Source organism: Muscardinus avellanarius (genome assembly GCF_963383645.1).
Source record: "Muscardinus avellanarius genome assembly, chromosome: 12".
Classification (NCBI taxonomy): domain Eukaryota; kingdom Metazoa; phylum Chordata; class Mammalia; order Rodentia; family Gliridae; genus Muscardinus; species Muscardinus avellanarius.
Window position 1 is genome coordinate 44,726,935 of NC_137798.1, and position 18,706 is coordinate 44,745,640.

Here is an 18,706-nt window from a genome sequence, read left to right on the forward strand (position 1 = left end):
TCAGTTACTAAGTGAGGCCCTTCGTAACTTAGTGAGACCCTGTTTCAAAAAATAAAAGACTTAAAAATAGGGCTAGGGGTATAGCTCGGAGGTAGAATGCTCCTGGGTTCTATCCCCAGTACCAAAAAAAAAAAAAAAAAAAATGTACAAGGTAATAAGAAATTTCAAACAAAAATAAGATGCCACATGCCTATAATCATAGTACTTGGGAGGCTAAGGAGGAAGATTGAAGATTTGATGCCAGTCTCAGAAATTTAGTGAGGCCCTTTGCACCTTAGTGAGACCCTGTTTCAAAATAAAAGAATAAAATAGGGCTGGGGGGTATAGCTTAGAGGCAGAATGCCTCTAGGTTCTAGGTTCTATTTCTAGCAACACACACACACACACCCCCCACCCCCCACATGTACTTTATGTATTTATTTATTTTTGTGGTACCAAGTTGCTAAGTCTGTCCTCAATTGCAATCCTCCTGTCTCAGCCTCCCAAGTACAATAATTGCAAGCCTGTGCCACTATGCCCGATAATTTTATTTTTGTGGTATTTGGGATGGAACTTAGATGTGTTCTACCTCTAAGCTACACTCTATCCCTATTTTAGTTTTATTTTAAAGTAGGGTCTAAGTTATTGAGAGTCTTGCCAAGTTACTGAGCCTGGCCTTGAACCTGCCATCCTTCTGTCTCAGCCTCCTGAGTATTGGGATTACAGGCATGCTCCACCATGCCCACCAGATTTTAAGTGAGGAAATTTAATTACATGACTGCCCTACATCTCTGTTCTTATGACGCCATGATGGAAAGGTTAGAAACACAGTAAATATTGACCATTAATACAGAAACAATGAAACTCTAGAATCACAGAATGCCTTTCAGAAGAGGCCACTGATGTTGCAGTCTCAGGAGGAAACACATTTCCATTAGAACCAGTTCAGTTTCCTGGACTTTCCAAACTATATGTAATACCTTAATATTACCTTAACTGTAAACTCTCTACTGGATCAACATCCTCGACCAATATATAAATAGATTCTAACCCTTTTAGTCCAAACACGTGGCTTATTGAAGATCTAGATGGCCTAAGTTTAATTGAAAAGGAGGAAATTATCTTGTTCTGAATTTTTTTCTTTTTTTTTGGTACTAGGTGTTGAATCCTGGGGCATTCTACTTCCAAGAGCTACAAGCCCAGACCATTTTAGTTTTTGTTTTTGAAAAAGTTCTAAGTTGCTGAGGGTCTCATTAAGTTATTGTGAGTGGCCTTAAAACAGATCCTCATTTCTTAGCTTCCCAAGTACTAGGGTTACAGGCATATGCCACCATGCTCAGTTGGTGTTTTTTTAAAAAAATATTTATTTATTTGTGGTACTGAGGTTTGATCCCAGGGGCATTCTACCTCTGACTTACACCCCAGCCATATTTTATTTTTTACTTTTAAACACATTATAAGTTGCCAAGGGTGGCCTGGAACATGTGATCCTCCTGTCTCAGTCTCCAAGTACTGGGATTATAGACATATACCACTATGCCTGGCTCATTTAAATTTTTGCCGGGCGTGATGGTGCACACTTGTAATCCCCGCGCTTGGGAGGCGGAGACAGGAGGATCACGCTGGTTTAAAGCCAGCCGTGCTGGCTTAAGAGACCCTGTTTCCAAATAAAAAAAATATATAAAATAGGTCTGGGAGTGTAGCCCAGAGATAGAAGGGCTTCCAGGAACTCCAGTACCACCAAAAAAAAAAAAAAAAAAAAAAAAAAAGAAAGAAAGAAAGAAAAGAAAAGGAAAAAAAAGAAAAAATAATTTTTTTGTGTGGTACTGGGGATGGAAACTAGGAGCATTCTACCTCTAAGCTACACCACCAGCCCTATTTTTTTTTATTCTTTATTTTGAAACAGGATCTCACTGACTTGCAAAGGGCCTCAATAAGTAGCTGAGGCTGTCCACAAATCACAATCCTACTGTCTCGGCCTCCCAAATGCTGGGATTAAAAGGGTGCGCCACCACGCCCATTTTTTAAATTTAAATGGTTTTTAGGATAAAAGGCAATGTTGAAAATATAATTGAATGCAGTTTTTGTCATTCTTCCTTCACCAAGGAATAAAGGAAAAGCTATGTAGCAGATTGAATAAAGGTCTCTTAAATATGTCCATGACGTACCTCCAAACCCTGTGAATATTACTTTACCTGTAAAAACGACTTCAAAGATGTGATTATAGATCCTGAGATGACTAGATTATCCTTATGGGACCAGAAATAATTATAAGTTTTCTTATCAGAAGAAGGAAACAGAGTCAAGGTAAGAGGTAGAGTACAAGATGCTACACTGGGGGTTTTGAGAGTGGAAGATGGTGTCACCAAGGAGCGCAGGAGGCTTCTAGTGCTAGAAGACAGAAAAGCCAAGGAAAAGGATTCTCTCTTAGAGCTCCCAGAAGGAACGCAGCCCTGCCCACCTTGGTGTTAGGACTTTTGCCTTCTGGAACTTTGAGAGAATAAATCCACACTGTTTGTGGTAGTTTACTACACTAGCAACAAGCACTAATACGGGCTACAATTTATGTTTTAATGCATTCTTAAATGAATTGCCACAAAGATCAAAGAAGTTCAAGGAATGACCTCACAGAAAAGCCCACAACAAAGCGAATGTTCTAAACAAAGACACTTCTCACTATATATTTGCAGATATGTCCTCTAAAATAGAGTTACCTACACAAATTCCTGAAGAAGTGCATTTAGAAACCTCATCTTCTGAAAATAATGATGAGAAATCAAAATCAACAACAGACTGTGAGGGGCCCGCTCAGGTTGAAGTAAGCCAGTATATGGAAGAGACCCTGCTAAGCGGCCAGATGGCTTCAACTGATAACTCTTTGTCTTCTGAAAATTACCTTCCTCAAAAAGGTAAAAAAAAAGGCTATTTATTCTCTCGTTCATCAATTAAAGAAGAAATTAGGTTCAGAAGCTATATATCAAATGTTAACATCTTTCTATTTATAAATCAACAGAAGCAGCTACCGATTTTCACATTCTGAAATATTTATTTCAATTTGATGTTTGTGATTTAATGAATTCTGCATTTTTGCCAGTTATGATGCTTCTGGAATGGGTAAGTTGGTCTTTAAGTCTTTTGCAATAATTTTATCTATTTTACTAAATATAGGAGTAGCCCTGAAATATGTTTGATGCTTCTTCCCAATATAAGCCTTGTATAATATCTCTCTTTTCATGAAGTCTTTTGTGTCAGAGTTCTCTCTTTAGGCTGGGTGAGGTGGTACATGCCTGTAATCCTAGTACTTTGTGAGTCTGAGACAGGAAGTTCACAGATTTGAGGCCAGCCTTGACAATTTAGCAGGATCCTGTTTAAAAAAATAAAGGGGGCTGAGCTCATGGTATAGCTCAAAGGTAGAATGCCCTTGAATTAAATTCCTAATACCCATACAACAACATAAAGAGTTCTTTTTATATGAAGATTTTGTTGCACAGATTTTTTTAAACAAATTTTTTATTGAACATAAATGGTATACATTTAAACTATATTTGGTACCCTCTTCCCCCTGCCCCCATTTTCCCTTCCCCCCTCCCACCAATGGTTGTCCAGGGTAATCATGTCATATTCATAATTTTACACATATTCGGATGTAGACCCCCATTAATCAAGATCAGCCTTCCTCCTCTCCTATCTTTCCATTCAAACTTTGCTGATATTTCCCCTTCATTATCTGGAGTCCCACTGGTATCCTCTGTGTTTCCTAGTTTGGGCATATTAGAGGAAACATATGTACCTTCTCCTTCTTGCACAGATGTTTTTAAGTTTTTTTTTCAGTACTGGGGATAGAACCCAGGGGCATTCTATCTCTGAGCTACACCCCCCAGCCCTATTTTTTATTCTTTATTTTGAAACAGGGTCTCACTGAGTTGCAAAGGGCCTCACTAAGTAGCTGAGGCTGTCCGCGAACTGCGATTCTCCTGCCTCAGCCTCCCAAATGCTGGGATTATAAGCGTGTGCCACCACACCCGGCTTATTTTTAAGTATTTTAAAGAAGACTTTCTTTCAGCCTGGTGTGGTGGTGCATGCTTGTAATCCCAGTGCTTGGGAGGCTGAGACAGGTTTGCGGCCAGCCTTGAATACATATTGAGGCCCTCTGCAACTTAGTGAGACCTTATTTCAAAATAAAGAATAAAATATTGGTCTGGGTGTAGCTCAGAGGTAGAACGCCTCTGAGTTCCATCCCCAGTACCACACAAAAAAAGAAGGCTCTTTTTTCTTAATTTTGTTGATCTTTTTTTTGTGTGTGTGTGTGTGTGGGGGGTGTCTGGGGATGGAACCCAGGGGCATTTGACCTCCAAGCTACACCCCCTGCCCTATTTTTTATTCTTTATTTTGAAACCGGGTCTCACTAAGTTGTGGAGGGCCTCACTAAGTAGCTGAGGCTGGCCACGAACTGCAATCCTCCGGTCTCAGCCTCCGGAATCCTGGGATTACAAGCGTGCGCCACCACACCGGCTTAAGCTTTGTCGATCTTGAACAATTTTTTTCCTCCTCCTCCTCCTCCTCTTTCTCCTTTTCTCTCTCTTTCTATCTCTCTCTCCCTCTCTCTCTTTCTTTTATTTATTTACTTTTTTCATACTGGAGATTTAACCCAGGGGCATTCTACCTCTGAACTACACCCCAAGCTGTACTTTTTTTTTTTTTTTTTTTTTTTTTAAATTTTATTTTATTGGTGCACTGTATTCATACATCATAGTGGGATACAAACTTTTGTAGACATACATGCACACATCGCCCAGTCAGCCCCCACCCGATCCCCACCCCATTCTCTCCCCATCCCTCCTTCCCATGCTTGGCTTAGTGGTTGACATCTAGTATTATAGCAATTTATCCAAAATTAAAAATGATAATCTCACATAACAGTTTCATTTGTCTGATACCAAGCGTTTGATGATTTAAAGATAGCATTTCAATATTTCTTTTTGCTTTCTTTCTTACTAGAGCATATTTTTTTCTGTTTTTTTAGGTTAAACTATCATATATTTATATATTTATTTTTCAGAAAAAAATCTATCCTAATATGGAATATGAATTCTAGATACCCAAAACGATCTTGAAAAAGAACAAAGCTAGCAGATATATATTTTCTGATTTCAAACCATATAAAGCTACAATAATTGAAACAGTGTAGTACTGTTCTAAAGGCAGATATATAGACCATTGGAGTTAAATACAAGCCTAGAGCTAAATTCTTCCCTATATTGTCAAGTTATTTTTGACAAGGTTTCCACGAACATTTGGTGGTGGAAATAATAATCTTTTAACTAAATATTGTTGAAAAATAATAATTACATGGAAAAGAATAAAATTGGACCTTTACCTAATCCCATATACAAGTATTAACTCAAAATAGATAAAAGACCTAAATATAAATCTTAAGACTATAAACTTTTAGGAGAAAATCTGGGTCATAAAACCTCACAACATTGAAATTGGCAGTGATTTCTTGGATATGATTTCAATGGCACAGGCAACAGAAGAATATACAAACTCCCTAAAAAATAAAAGAAAATATTGTATATCCAAAGACAATGTAAACAGAGTTAAAAGTTACTAATAGAATTGGATAAAATATTTCCAAATGCTATATCTGAAGGTATATTAATATTCCAACTAGAAATCCTAAAAACTAACAACAATAAAGGCAAACAATACAACTTAGAGATAGGTAAAAGACTAACATAAATAATGAATCTCCACAGATAACCAATCTTAGTTGTCTGTTGGATGGAAACTCTTGTTTCTCTGGTTCTGGTGAGTGTTACCTATTTCTTCTTTGTAGTTAATCTCTTTGAGTATTTTCTCTAGCGCTGGTTTTGAAGACATAAATTCCTTCAGTTTCTGTTTGTCATGGAAGCTTCTTATTTCTCCATCTAATTTGATAGAAAGTTTTGCTGGATAGGAAATTTTTGGCTGGAAGTTGTTTTCTTTCAGAGTTTGGAATATGTTACTCCAAGCCCTTCTGGCTCTCATGACTTGGTTTGGGAAGTCTGGAGTGATTCTAATTGGTTTGCCTCTGAATGTCACTTGGCCCTTTGTTTTTGTTGCCTTTAAGATTCTCTGCTTGGCTTCCACATTGGTCATTTTGACAATTATATGGCGTGGGGATCCTCTTCTCCGATCCTGTCTAAAGGGAGTTCTATAAGTTTCCTGGATCTGTGTATCAACCTCTTGCTCTATATTTGGAAAATTTTCTGCTATTACTTCCTTGAAGAGATTGTTGATCCCTTTGGTATCACTTTCTTTTCCCTCCTCTATTCCAATTATTCTTAGGTTAGCTCTCTTAAGATGGGCCCATATTTCTTCAATGTCAGATTCCTGCTGTTGGATATTTTTTTCTAGATTAGAAACTATGCATTCATTTTTGGATTGCTCATCTTCTAAGAGCGAGATTCTGTTCTCCATGTGGTCTAATCGGTTGTTTGTGCTTTGAATTGAGGCCTTTACTTCATTAATTGCATCCTTTATCTCTTTTTGGCTCTCTCTGAGTTCTTTTCGAAGCACCTCTATTATTTCTACAGTTATTTTCCTGATTTGATCTTCTAGAAATCTCTGATTTTCTGTTTTATCAGGTTCTGATGTTGTGGGGTTGTGCACATTCATTACTCCAGTGTTATTCCTCTTTCCCATGATTTCGGAGGTTTGTGCCTTCTCTGGGTTCTTCCCTTGGGTCACTATGGCTTCACTTAAGGTGCTCTGGATCTCGAGTCTGTATTATCTCAGACCCCACTACTCCTTTACTGGGTTGTATCACAGAGTCTCCGACCCAGGGAGTCGATAGAGGCTGCTTTAAACTATGGGGGGTGCCAGGTTGCACGTTCTCCTATGGTGTGATATCTCTGCCACCACCACCCCCTCACTGGGTCAAGTCCTAGGAGGCCCAATACTGCGATTTCTCCTCTGTGGCCCGCAATTTGACTCACTGTTCTTGAGTACGCAGATGTAGCTGTACTGGACTCGGTGAATTCACTGCTGCTGCCGTTGCCGGTGGCAATATGGCGCCTCTGCCACGCCCTCGGCCATGAGGCTGGCGTATTTTTTCTTCTCTGGTTTTGATTTCCACTCTGAATCCCTGCAGCGTGTGCTGAGCTCAGCCACTGGGAGCTTTAAATGCTGTCTGCGCCGAAAGATCCCGCCTGGCTGTTCCGCAGCGGCTCACCTGGCTTGCTGTAGCCGTCCGTTGAGTTCGCCGCCGCTGCTGGCAGTATGGCGCTGCTGCCGCGTCCTCGGGCGCGTGTGTCTCCTCTGTGGCCCTGAGCTCTGTTCTCAGTCCGCTTTCTCTCTGGAGCCTGGTGTTTTTTTTTGTTTTTCTGGTGATGGTGTTTTCTGGCTATGAAAGGCGCTCTTTTTGTGGTAATGGAGATTGGTTGTTAGCGGGACTCTTAAGCCCCGCTTTTCTCGGTCGCCATCTTCCCGGAAGTCAATTATGCACTTTTTTCTTTTTTTTTTTTTTTTTTTTTTGAAACAGGCTCTTTCTAGGTTGATGAGAGTCTCACTATTTTCTGAGGCTGTCCTCGAACCTGTGATCCTCCCATCTCAGCCTCCCAAGTACTGGGATTACAGGCATACACCACCATGCCTGGCTCTCTTTTTTTTTCAAATTAGGGAAAATTGTACTAAATGAGTTGACTCGGAAATAATATGAACTAAAACGAGTCTCAAGCAAATTATTAGTATCCAGCGACAACTGTGACCTCAAAGTGGTGTAATGTGAGAGTACAAAGCCAACTAATATCTTAAAGTTTAATCAAGTTGTAACTCAAATTCCAAAATATGATAACCTTTTCATTTATTACAAATTTTATTATTAGATTAGGTTTCATATTGCAATAGGAGCCAGCTATAGCATTTGGCATTTAGGAGAACTTTCACTAGTTCCTTTTTTAAAAAATCTACTATATATATTTGTATATTGTGAAAAAGCATTTTATCTTCTTGTTTATATTGTGAAATGAAATTTAACAGTGGTCACTTTCAAGGAGCTCACTAAGTGGAGGACACAGATAAGAAAAACAATAATTATGATATAATGCTAAAACGGCCATAGGATGCTATTGATACAAGAGATGTCTGTATTGAAGTGATTGGGAGTGGTAAGCAGAGAGTGTGGGAGGAGGAGCTTAGAAAAGTGCCCTAGAGAAGATCACATTTGAGCTGATCGTGAAGCAAGAGTAGAGATAGCCAGAAAAAGAAAGGATGGGCATTCTAGGTTGATGAGGGAGAGAATGTGTGAGTGTGTGTGTGTGTGTGTGTGTGTGTGTGTGTGTGTGTGTGTGTGTTTTACTGGGGATTGGACCCAGGGGCATTCTACATCTGAGATACACTCCCAGCCTTTTTAGTGTCTCTGAAGACCTCACCAAGTTCCTGAAGCTGGCTTCGGATCTGCGATCCTCCTGTCTCAGCCTCCCAGATTTAAGGATTACAGGGCATGCATTCTTGTGCTGGCTGAGAAGGGAGCATTTTTTTTTTTTTTTTTTTGGTGGTGGTGGTTCTGGGGTTCCTGGAAACCCTTCTACCTCTGGGTTACACTCCCAGACCTATTTTTATATTTTTTAAAATTTGGAAACAGGGTCTCTTAAGCCAGCAAGGCTGGCTTTGAACCTGCGCGATCTTCCTGTCTCTGCCTCCCAAATGTGGGGATTACAAGCGTGCGCCATCACGCCTGGCTAGAAGGGAGCATTTTTTTTTTTTTTTTTTGGTGGTACTGGGGTTCCTGGAAGCCCTTCTACCTCCGAGCTACACTCCCAGACCTATTTTTACATTTTTATTTGGAAACAAGGTCTCCTAAACCAGCGCGCGGCTGGCTTCGAACCTGCGCGATCCTCCTGTCTCTGCCTCCCAAGCGCGGGGATTACAAGCATGCGCCACCACGCCCAGCAGAAGGGAGCATTTTTAAAAGTACAGAAGCGGGAGAGAATATGACATGTTTGGAGAACTATAAATAATAGTTTGATTGAATATAGGGTAAAGCTAAAGATTTACATAGGGATCAAATTAAGATTAGATTTTTGCAGTGCTGGGGACAGAACCCAGGGATATTTTACCACTGAGCTACATCCCCGGCCCTTTTATTTTATTAGCTTTTATAACTTTTATTTGGCTTTCAGTGGTTAGTTCTCATCCACGTTGACTGTCTGCAGATTTTTGAAGGTGGTAACGGGAACGTAGGTGACCAAGGTGTGAAGTTTGTTGGGTGAGTCTTCATCCTCACTCCGCTTTCTGGACCATCGCGCACGAATCCGATATGGAATGTCCCTGATTCCTTTGGCCCAGACGGCTTTGTTGAGCCTGGTATCAATGTGCACATCTGGAGTCCCCATCTCCTTCATGGCAAACTTCCGGATCTCCTTGAGTGCCCGAGGGGCACGCTTCTTGAAACCCACTCGGTGGATGCGCTTGTGAATATTGATGGCGCACTCCCACGTCACCACCGCGTTGATGGCTGAATGGCCCTTCTTCTTCTTGCTACCCTTTTTTGCGGGAGCCATTTTGCCGGGCCCAAGTTGGAAAGGAAGCCCCGGCCCTTTTAATTTTTTATTTTGACACAAGGTCTTACTAAGTTTTCTAAATTGGCCTTGAACTTATGATCCTCTACCTCTAGCTGGAGGATCATATTCTTAAAATAATCATGGATTATTTAATTATTTAATTAACTTTTTTGCGGGTCTGAGGATGGAACTCAGGGACATTCAACCTACGAGCTACATCCCCTGCCCTATTTTTTATTATTTAATTTGAAACAGGGTCTCACTAAGTTACAGAGGGCCTCACAATAAGTAGCCGAGGCTGTCTGTGAACTGTGATCCTCTAGTCTCAGCCTCCCGAATGCTGGGATTACAAGCGTGTGCCACCACGCCCGGCTTATTCTTTATTTTGAAATAGCATCTCACTGAGTTGCAGAGGGCCTCATTAAGTAGCTGAGGCTGTCCACGAACTGCTATCCTCCTGTCTCAGCCTCCCAAATGCTGGGATTACAAGCATGTGCCACCACTCCTAGCTTGTATCTCTTCTTTTGTGAAGTGTCTATTCAATTCAGTTGCCCATTTCTTGATTGGGTTGTTTGTTTTGCTAGCGTAGAGTCTTTTGAGCTCTTTGTATATTCTGGATATTAGCCCCCTAGCAGAGTGGTGGCTGGTAAAGATCTCCCATTCTGTAGGCTTTCTCTTTAGGTTCTTGATGGTTTCCTTTGAGGAGCAGAAACTTTTTAGTTTGATGCCATTCCACTTGTTAATTCTGCTTTAATTTCCTGCACTTTGGAAGTCTTGTTGAGAAAGTTACTGCCTGTGCCTATACGCTGGAGTGTTGAGCCTATGCCCTCCTCTAATAACTTCACAGTCTCTGATCTAATTTCTAAGTCTTTGATCCATGTCGAGTTGGTTCCTATGCATGGTGAGAGGTAAGAATTCAGTTCCATCTTTCAACAAATGGATAGCCAGTTCTCCCAGCACCATTTGTTGAAAAGGCTGTCTTTTCTCCAGCATATGAGTTTGGCCCCTTTGTCAAAGATCGATTGACTATAGGTATGTGGGTTTGTTTCTGTATCTTCTATTCATTTCCATTCCTCTGTTTGCCTGTTGTGCCAATATCATGCTGGGTTTTTTTTTGTGTGTGTGGTACTGGTGGTGGAACCCAGGGGCTTTTCTACCTCAGGGCTATACTCCCAGACCTATTTTATACTTTATTTGGAAACAGAGTCTCACTAAGTTGCTGAGAGCCTCACTAAGTAGCTGAAGCTGGCTTCGAACCTGTGCCATTATCCTGTCTCAGCCTCCCAAGCATGGGGATTACAAGCATGCGCCACCACGCCAGGCTATCATGCTGTTTTTACTACTATTGCTCTATAGTATAATTTGAAGTCAGAGATTGCGATGCCTCCTGCATAGTACTTATTGCTGAGGATTGCTTTGGCTATTCTGGGTCTTTTCTTTCTTCATATAAAATTCATGACTGATTTTTTCTAGGTCTATCAAGAATGTCATTGGTATTTTGATAGGAATTGCATTGAATCTGTAGATAACTTTTGGCAGAATGGCCATTTTGATGATATTTATTCTGCCTGTCCATGAGCAAGCAAGATCATTCCATCTTGTTCAATTTCTTTCTTTAATGTTTTATAGTTTTCATTGTAGAGGCCTTTTACATCTTTGGTTGGGTTTATTCCTAGGTATTTTATTGGTTTTGAGGTTACAGTGAATGGAATTGTTTTCTTTATTTCTTTCATTGTGGATTCATTGTTGACGTATAGAAAAGCAACTGATTTCTTTAGATTGATTTTGTATCCTACAACTTTGCTGAATTGGTTGATCAGCTCCAGAAGTCTTTTGGTTGATTTCTTTGGGTCTTCTAGATAAAGGATCATGTCATCTGCAAATAAGGATAGTTTTAATTCCTCTCTTCCTATTTGAATTACTTTGATTTTCTTCTCTTGTCTTATTGCTGTGGCAAGAGTCTCAAGGACTATATTGAAAAGGAGCGGTGATAGTGGGCATCCTTGTCTTGTTCCTGATTTTGATAGTGGGCATTCTTGTCTTGTTCCTGATTTTAGAAGAAATTCTTGCAGTTCTTCCCCATTCAATAGGATTATTGGGTTTACTGTATATTGCCTTAATGATGTTGAAATACATTTCTTCTATTCCAATTTTCTGCAGTGTTTTTAACATGAATGGGTGTTGGATTTTGTCAAATGCTTTTTCAGTATCTATTGATGTGATCATATGTTTTTTGTTCTCAGTTCTATTTATCTGGTGAATAATGTATATTGATTTGCATATGTTGAACTAGCTTTGCTTTTCTGGGATGAAACCAACTTGGTCATGGTGTGCAATTCTCTTGATATGATTTTGAATGCGTATAGCTAGTATTTTGTTTAGCATTTTTGCATCTATGTTCATCAAGGATATTGGGCTGTAATTTTCTTTTCTTGAGGTATCTTTATTTGGTTTTGAGATTAATGTGATACCAGCCTTGTAGAAGGAATTTGGGAGAATTCCATCTTTTTCAATTTCCCAGAACAACTTCTGAAGTACTGGGATTAGTTCTTCATTGCAGGCTTTGTAGAATTTAGCTGGAAACCCATCAGGGCCTGGGCTTTTCTTTGATGGCAGAATTTTTTTTTTGCTGTTTCTATTTCTTTGCTTGCTATTTGTTGATTTAGGCTTACTATGTCTTCTAGGTTCAATTTAGGTAGATGTGCTTAGAAATCTATCGATTTCTTCCGTGTTTTCCAGTCTATTGGATTATACATTTTCAAAATAGTTTCTGATAATCCTTTGAATTCCCCACTGTGATGATGTCTCCTTTTTAATTTCTGATTTTATTTTATTTTATTTTTTATGATACTGAAGATTGAACCCAGGGGCATATTACCTCTGAACTATATCCCCAGCCCGATTTTATTCTTTGTTTTGAAACAGGGTCTCACTAAGTTGGTGAGGCTGGCTGTGAACTTGAATCGTCCTATCTCAGCCTCCCAAGTATTGGTATTACAAGCATGCACCACCACACCCAGCTTTCATTTCTGATTTTAATAATTTGAGTTGATTTTCTTTTTCTTTTGGTTAGGTTGGCCAGGGGTTTGTCAATCTTATTAATCTTTTCAAAGAACCAGCTTCTTGTTTTGTTGATTCTTTGAATTTTTAAAAATTCTCTATTTCATTTCTTTCTGCTCTGATTTTAATAATTTCTTGCCTTTTGCTGGCTTTGGGATTAGACTGTTGCAGTCTTTCTAGGTCCTTGAGATGTGTCATTAGGTTGTTTACTTGGTAACTCTCTTCTTATATGGGCACTCAATGGTATTAACTAAATTTAAATTATTAATTATAAACACCGGGCGTGGTGGCGCACGCGTGTAATCCCTGCGCTTGGGAGGCGGAGACAGGAGGATCCCGTAGGTTTGAAGTCAGCTGCACTGGCTTAAAAGACCCTGTTTCCAAATAAAAAAATAAATAAAATGGGTCTGGGAGTGTAGCCCAGAGGTAGAAGGGCTTCCAGGAACCCCAGCACTACCAAACAACAACAACAACAACAACAACAACAACAACAACAACAAAATTATTAATTATATTTGAAAAATCACTTATGCTCTGAGAAGGAGTCGTGTGTGTGTGTGTGTGTATTTGTGTGTGTGTGTGTGTATGTGTGAGTGTACACATTTGGGGGGCAGTTTCTGGGTATTGAATATAGGGGTGTTCTACTTTTGACCTACATCCCCAGTCCTATTTTATTTTTTATTTTGACTTTATTTTTTTAAATACTGGGGGCCAATCCCAGAGCATTCTATCTCCAAACTACACCCCTAGCCCTATTTTTATTCTTTATTTTTGAAACAGGGTATCACTAAGTTGCAGAGGACCTCACAATTAACTCAGTCTGGTTGCAAACCTGAGATCCTCCTGTCTCAGCCTCCCAAGTACTGGGATTACAAGCATGCACCACCACACTCAGTATTATTTTTTTTATTTTGAAATAGGGTCTCACTAAGTTGTAGAGGGCCTCACTAAATTGCTGAGGCTGGCCATGAATCTGTGATCCTTTTCTAAGGAGTTTTTTTTTTTTTTTAACTAAACCCAAGATCAGGGTCATTCTACTTCCAAGCTACAGCCCTAGTCCTGTTTTATTTTATTTTTTATTTGAGAAACAGAGTCTTATCTAAGTTGCTGAAAGCCTCACTATGTTGCTAAGGCTGGCTTTAAACCTGCAATCCTTCGGTCTCAGCCTCCCAACGACTAAAATTACAGGTGTATGCCACCATGCCAGTCCTAGGAATCTGTTTTAATAGTAGAAGCTGAGACTAGATCACAGGCTGATGGTCAAAACTGGTTTGAACATTGTTTAAGAAAAATGGTTTGAACCTTTTTTTTTTTTTTTTCAGCACTGGGGATGGAACCCAGGAGTATTCTATCTCTGAGCTACAGCCCCAGCCCTATTTTTTATTCTTTTATTTTGAAACAGGGTCTCACTGCGTTGCAAAGGGCCTCATTATGTAGTACCTGAGGCTGGCTGCGAATCTTGATCCTCCTGTCTCAGTCTCCCAAATGCTGGGATTATAAGTGTGCACCACTATGTCTGGCCTGAACATATTTGTGTGTGTATATGTGTGTGGTACTGGGTATTCTACCTCCAACTTACACTCCAGCCATAATTTATTTTTATTTTTAAGCAGGGTCTCACTAGGTTGATGGAGTCTCATTACTTGCGGAGGCTGTCCTCCAACCTGCTATCTTCCTGTCTCAGCCTCCCAAGTACTGGGATTATAAGCATGTACCACCATACTTGGCTGAGCATTGTTTTAAAATTTATGAATTGGTTGTCATCAGTTAAAAGGTGATTAAATCCTGATTTAAAAATCAGGATTTCTGGGTTTTCTTGAGAAAACTGAGGACTAATATAGTCTTCAATTCTTGCCAGGCATGGTGGTGGATACCTATAATTCTAGTCCTTCGGACATGGAGACAGGAGAATTGCAGGTTCAGTGCCAGCCTCAGCATCTTAGCAAGTCTTTCAGTAACTTAGACCCTTTTGTCAAAATAAAAAATAGAAAGGGCTGGGGGTGTAGCTCAGAGGTAGGATGCCTTTGGGTTCAATCCCCAGTATTAAAAAAAAACAAAAAAGATGCCGGGTGTGGTGGCTCACGCTTGTAATCCCCGCGCTTGGGAGGCAGACACAGGAGGATGGTGTAGGTTCGAAGCCAGCCTTGCTGGCTTAAGAGACCCTGTTTCCAAATGAAAAAAAAAAAAAAAAAAAAAAAAAAAAAGGTAAGGGAGTGTAGCCCAGAGGTAGAAGGGTTCCATCCCCAATACCACAAAAAAAAAAAAAAAAAAGAAAAAAAAAAGAAAAAAGCCTGCAGTTCTTACAGGGCAACAAAAAGCTCAAACCAAATAATGCTTATTTATGTAAATAAGTACTCTTCAATTCCCTGTATTTATTTCAACTGTTTCTTCTCTATACGGCTTCCAAGTCCATAATCTTTGGACTAAATCTTCTAATAGTTACTGTGAGATCTAGAATTCTTATCTGAGAGCATGTTTTCAACACCCATACAGATCTGAAGAGCTGCAGTAAGTGAAAAAAGTTGAGAAATTTTTCAGTTAAAAAAAATTTTTTTTTTCAGACCTGGTAATGGAACCCAGGGGAATTCTACCTTGGCGCTATACCCCAGCCCCATTTCTTATTCTTTATTTTGAAACAGGGTCTCACTGAGTTGCAAAGGGCCTCAGTAAGTGGCTGAGGCTGTCTGGGAACCATGATCTTTCTGTCTCAGTCTCCCAAATGCTGGAATTACAACTGTGCACTACTATGCCTGGCTTCAGTTAATTTTTTTTTTTTTTTAAGTAAAAGGGGTTTTGTTTTCTTCTCTAAATGTTTTAGGTAATTGTTTCAACTGGGAATTCCAAATAGATTTGTGTGTGTGTGTGTGTGTGTGTGTGTGTGTGTGTGTGTGGTATTGGGGACTGAATCTAGGGGCATTCTATCTCTGAGTTGCAACCCAGCCCTACTTTTTATTCTTAATTTTGAAACAGGGTGTCACTAAGTTGCGGAGGGCCTAAGTAGCTGAGGCTGGCCGCAAACCTGATCCTCCTGTCTCAGCCTCCCAAGTACTGCAATTATAAGCATATGTCACCATGCCTGGCTTAATTCCAAGTAGATTTTGTGCAGAACATTCATTCTTGCAAGTCATCGCAATCAATAGTACTTTTTATCTTTATTTTACAATTGAGAAACCTGAGTTCTAATATTCATATACTCTTAACTGGAATGCCTTGTCTATAGGTGGAATGAACACTGGAAAGTACCCAGCTCTTGTTCAACAGGTGGCTCCTGATTCACTGCTCTGAGAACAACTCTTACATCATTGGCATGAGAATGAGAGGTGGATCGGCAATTTTGCTTGGTTTTCTTCCAAAGGCCTAGGTCCTGTACCTGTGACACTGCCTGTTTAATTAAGTGGGAGTAACTAGTACTTATAGCTTTGCTGGGGCCTTCAGAAGGGAGATCAGTTTCTAGGTTGTGGACAGAGTTTACTGGTTAGCACATACAAGTGCAATGTTTTCTAGTGGTCTTGGACATCTTCTAGTGGCTTTTATAAACACAAAACACTTGTTCTCCCTTTCCTCTAAAGCAGGTTCTATAGAACACAGCAAAATCCTGTGTCTGTTCATGGAGAACAATCTCTGAATGTCTTTTACATGACAGAAGTCTTCTGCTCTGCATGAATAGACTATAGAATAAAATATTCAACTTTGTTATCAATTAGCAAATTGATAACAATTTTCTTATCAATTAGCAAATTTAGGAATTTTTCTTTTCAATTGTAGATTTTAAGAGGATAGTAATATGCATACTATTTAAGAAATCATTTACACACATGTATGTACATATAAATATATATACAAACATATTTTATGTACATATGTTTATTTAATCAGTTGTAAAGTCCATGAAATTGGATTATGGGTTGGTAGTCACAGCTCCACCTTTTAGCACCCCGTTGCCACACAAGTGTCAAAACAGGCCGGGTCAGTGTGGAAACAGAAGCGTGCAGGATGTATTAGAATCTGAAATGTTTCTCAAGGATATGAGGCACTTAATAGAACTTTATATGTTAGGAAATTTTAACATGAGGTTTTTAAGAAATGGAAATGAAAGATCTGGAGGAAGAGGTAAGTTTTTTTATCACTTAGTGCACAAAAAACATTAGATTTGGTGTGTGTACTGAGTTTGTTAAGATTTACTCTTTTGTTGCTCTGTGGGACTTAGATATCTTTTCTTATTTTTTTTTTAAATCTACTTATTCTTTTGTCCCTACTTTGTTACTTTTTTTTTTTTTTTTATAAACCCTAAAGCTGGAAATGATTCTGGAGTCTCCTGAAAATGTTCGACTGTGAAACATTTTTGAGTACTACAATGTTCTAATTGGGGCATAGATTGTTCTACGGGTCTTTGAAATTATAAAGACGAGTTTTTTTTTTAATGCTTCTGTTCTGACAAGCTACGCACATAAGCTGATTTCAATAATGTCCAACAAGTATAAAGGTTGCGTAATACCGCAAAACTAGGGAATTAGTAAGCAATTTCTTTTACTCTCTGATACGTGGTACTTCCTGAAACTCCTTAGGCTGATGTGGCAAAGGAGACAAAGCAGTTTGAATTTCGATAAACTAGACCACATTTTGGTCATAAAAAAAACAATTTCTGTGAACCTGGGCGTTTCTTGATACTTTTTATGGCATACCAGTTCTCTTAGAGCTTACACTAGGCAAATCTCCCAAGGTTTGAGGATTTTGTTCATAGGTGGCGTTCTTTCGGGCAATTTATTTAGATATAATCTGTTCCTTTTTGAGATGCTTTAGATTTAAAGGCAGAATTTGCTGAGAGCTATCATGCTGGTAAGGAAGACATATGTGTAAGAGGTTATCCTCTACACCTAATGTTATCTAAAGTCGTCTCCCACGAAGAAATCCATTCCTGAGTACTTTATTCCACGGTCCTAAAAATAGGATCTTAAATTTAGAGAGTCAAGTTGCTACTTTTAGCTCTTCTATTCGGAGGAAAACAGCAGGCGCTGGGCCAAGGTCCACCGGGTTGGCTCAGGTACTTGGGTATCCAGGAGCTAATGGGGTTGCCGAGCACCGCCCCGCGGGGGCCCGGGTAGCTCAGGCAGGTGAGCAGACCCCGGGCCCTCTCCGATGGAGGGACGGGAGCAGGAGAGGTTAAACTCGGGCCTCGCGGAGGCTGACCCGCCACGCTTTCCCGCCCAAGGAGCAAAGTCCGGCCGCCGCTGGGCCACCTCTGGGCGACAGCCATGCAGGCGGCGGTCGGCTTCCCGGGGCCGCCGGGGTCCGCGGGGGTACGGCGCCTTCGGGGCTGGCGTGGGGTGCGGACGGCGGGCTGGAGCGGGGCGGAGAGGCGGGTCCTGGGCCTCGGCGCCGGTCTAGGCTGTGCGGGCGGCACGCGAGCCCGAGCCCCGCAGCGCAGCCCGGAGCTGGGAGCTGCAGGCGCAGGGCGGCGGCCCCTTTAAGAGCGAGCCGGCGGGCCACGTCTGCGGGCTCGCGGGGCGCGCGCGGACGTCGGGGGCGCGGACGTCGGGGGCGCGGACGTCGGGGACGCGGACGTCGGGGGCGCGCCCGGCGGCCGGCACCGCGGCGGCGTGGAGCGCGAGCGCAGCCCGAGCCGGTGCCGCTTCCGCCGCCCCCGCCGCCCCCGCCGGCGCGCACAGGCGGCCCCGTGCGGCCCGGGAGGCCGAACGCCCAGGCGCCGCCTGTTGTGGCGCGGCCCGGCCGGCCGGGCGGGGCGGAGCAGCCGGGCGCCATGGAGGGGCCGCCGGCGGCCGCGCCGCCCTACCTGGGGCTGCTGCTGGAGGAAGTGCGCAGGGTGAGTCGGCCCGCGGGCCGGGCCTCGCCCCCGGCCAGCCTCCTCGGCCTCGCCCCCGGCCTCCCTCCCCGGCCTCCCCGGCCTCGCCCCCGGCCTCCCCGGCGGCCTGTCGGGTCCGAGGACACCCGAGCCCGGGAGGCGGCGGGGCCGGCTGTGCTGCGGGACTTTGCAGAGGGCTCGCCCTTCCCCAAATGAATTAGCTCCTCCGTTTTGTTACTTATATTTCGAGCAGGGGTCAGTGACACGTGGCTCCTCTTGCTGGGAGAAACTTGAGGACCGGCCTCTGGGACGAGTTTTTATT

The 18,706-nt window shown here is 41.6% G+C and overlaps 2 protein-coding genes across 9 annotated transcripts in view; one reads left to right on the forward strand and one right to left on the reverse strand.

Annotated features, from left to right (window-relative positions):
- The window catches only part of MIA2 (MIA SH3 domain ER export factor 2), a gene marked incomplete at both ends in the record, with an annotated part of 118,508 nt that overhangs the window by 15,987 nt on the left and 83,815 nt on the right, over positions 1-18,706 (forward strand). For 6 of the 8 annotated variants that reach the window (XM_080708205.1, XM_080708209.1, XM_080708206.1 and 3 more), the window contains one exon: positions 18,343-18,405. In XM_080708205.1, the coding sequence (XP_080564331.1) occupies positions 18,343-18,405 (63 nt within the window). Of the gene's footprint in view, positions 1-2,669; positions 2,889-2,992; positions 3,094-17,836; positions 17,882-18,342; positions 18,406-18,706 lie in introns of those variants that run through there. The other 2 variants (XM_080708204.1, XM_080708207.1) reach the window with 2 other exon arrangements.
- Positions 9,147-9,545, reverse strand: LOC308271705 (large ribosomal subunit protein eL31-like; the record flags this gene model as incomplete). Its single annotated transcript, XM_080708215.1, has 1 exon — positions 9,147-9,545. Exon 1 carries the CDS (start codon positions 9,522-9,524, stop codon positions 9,147-9,149), a length of 378 nt encoding a protein of 125 aa, XP_080564341.1. The 5' UTR covers positions 9,525-9,545.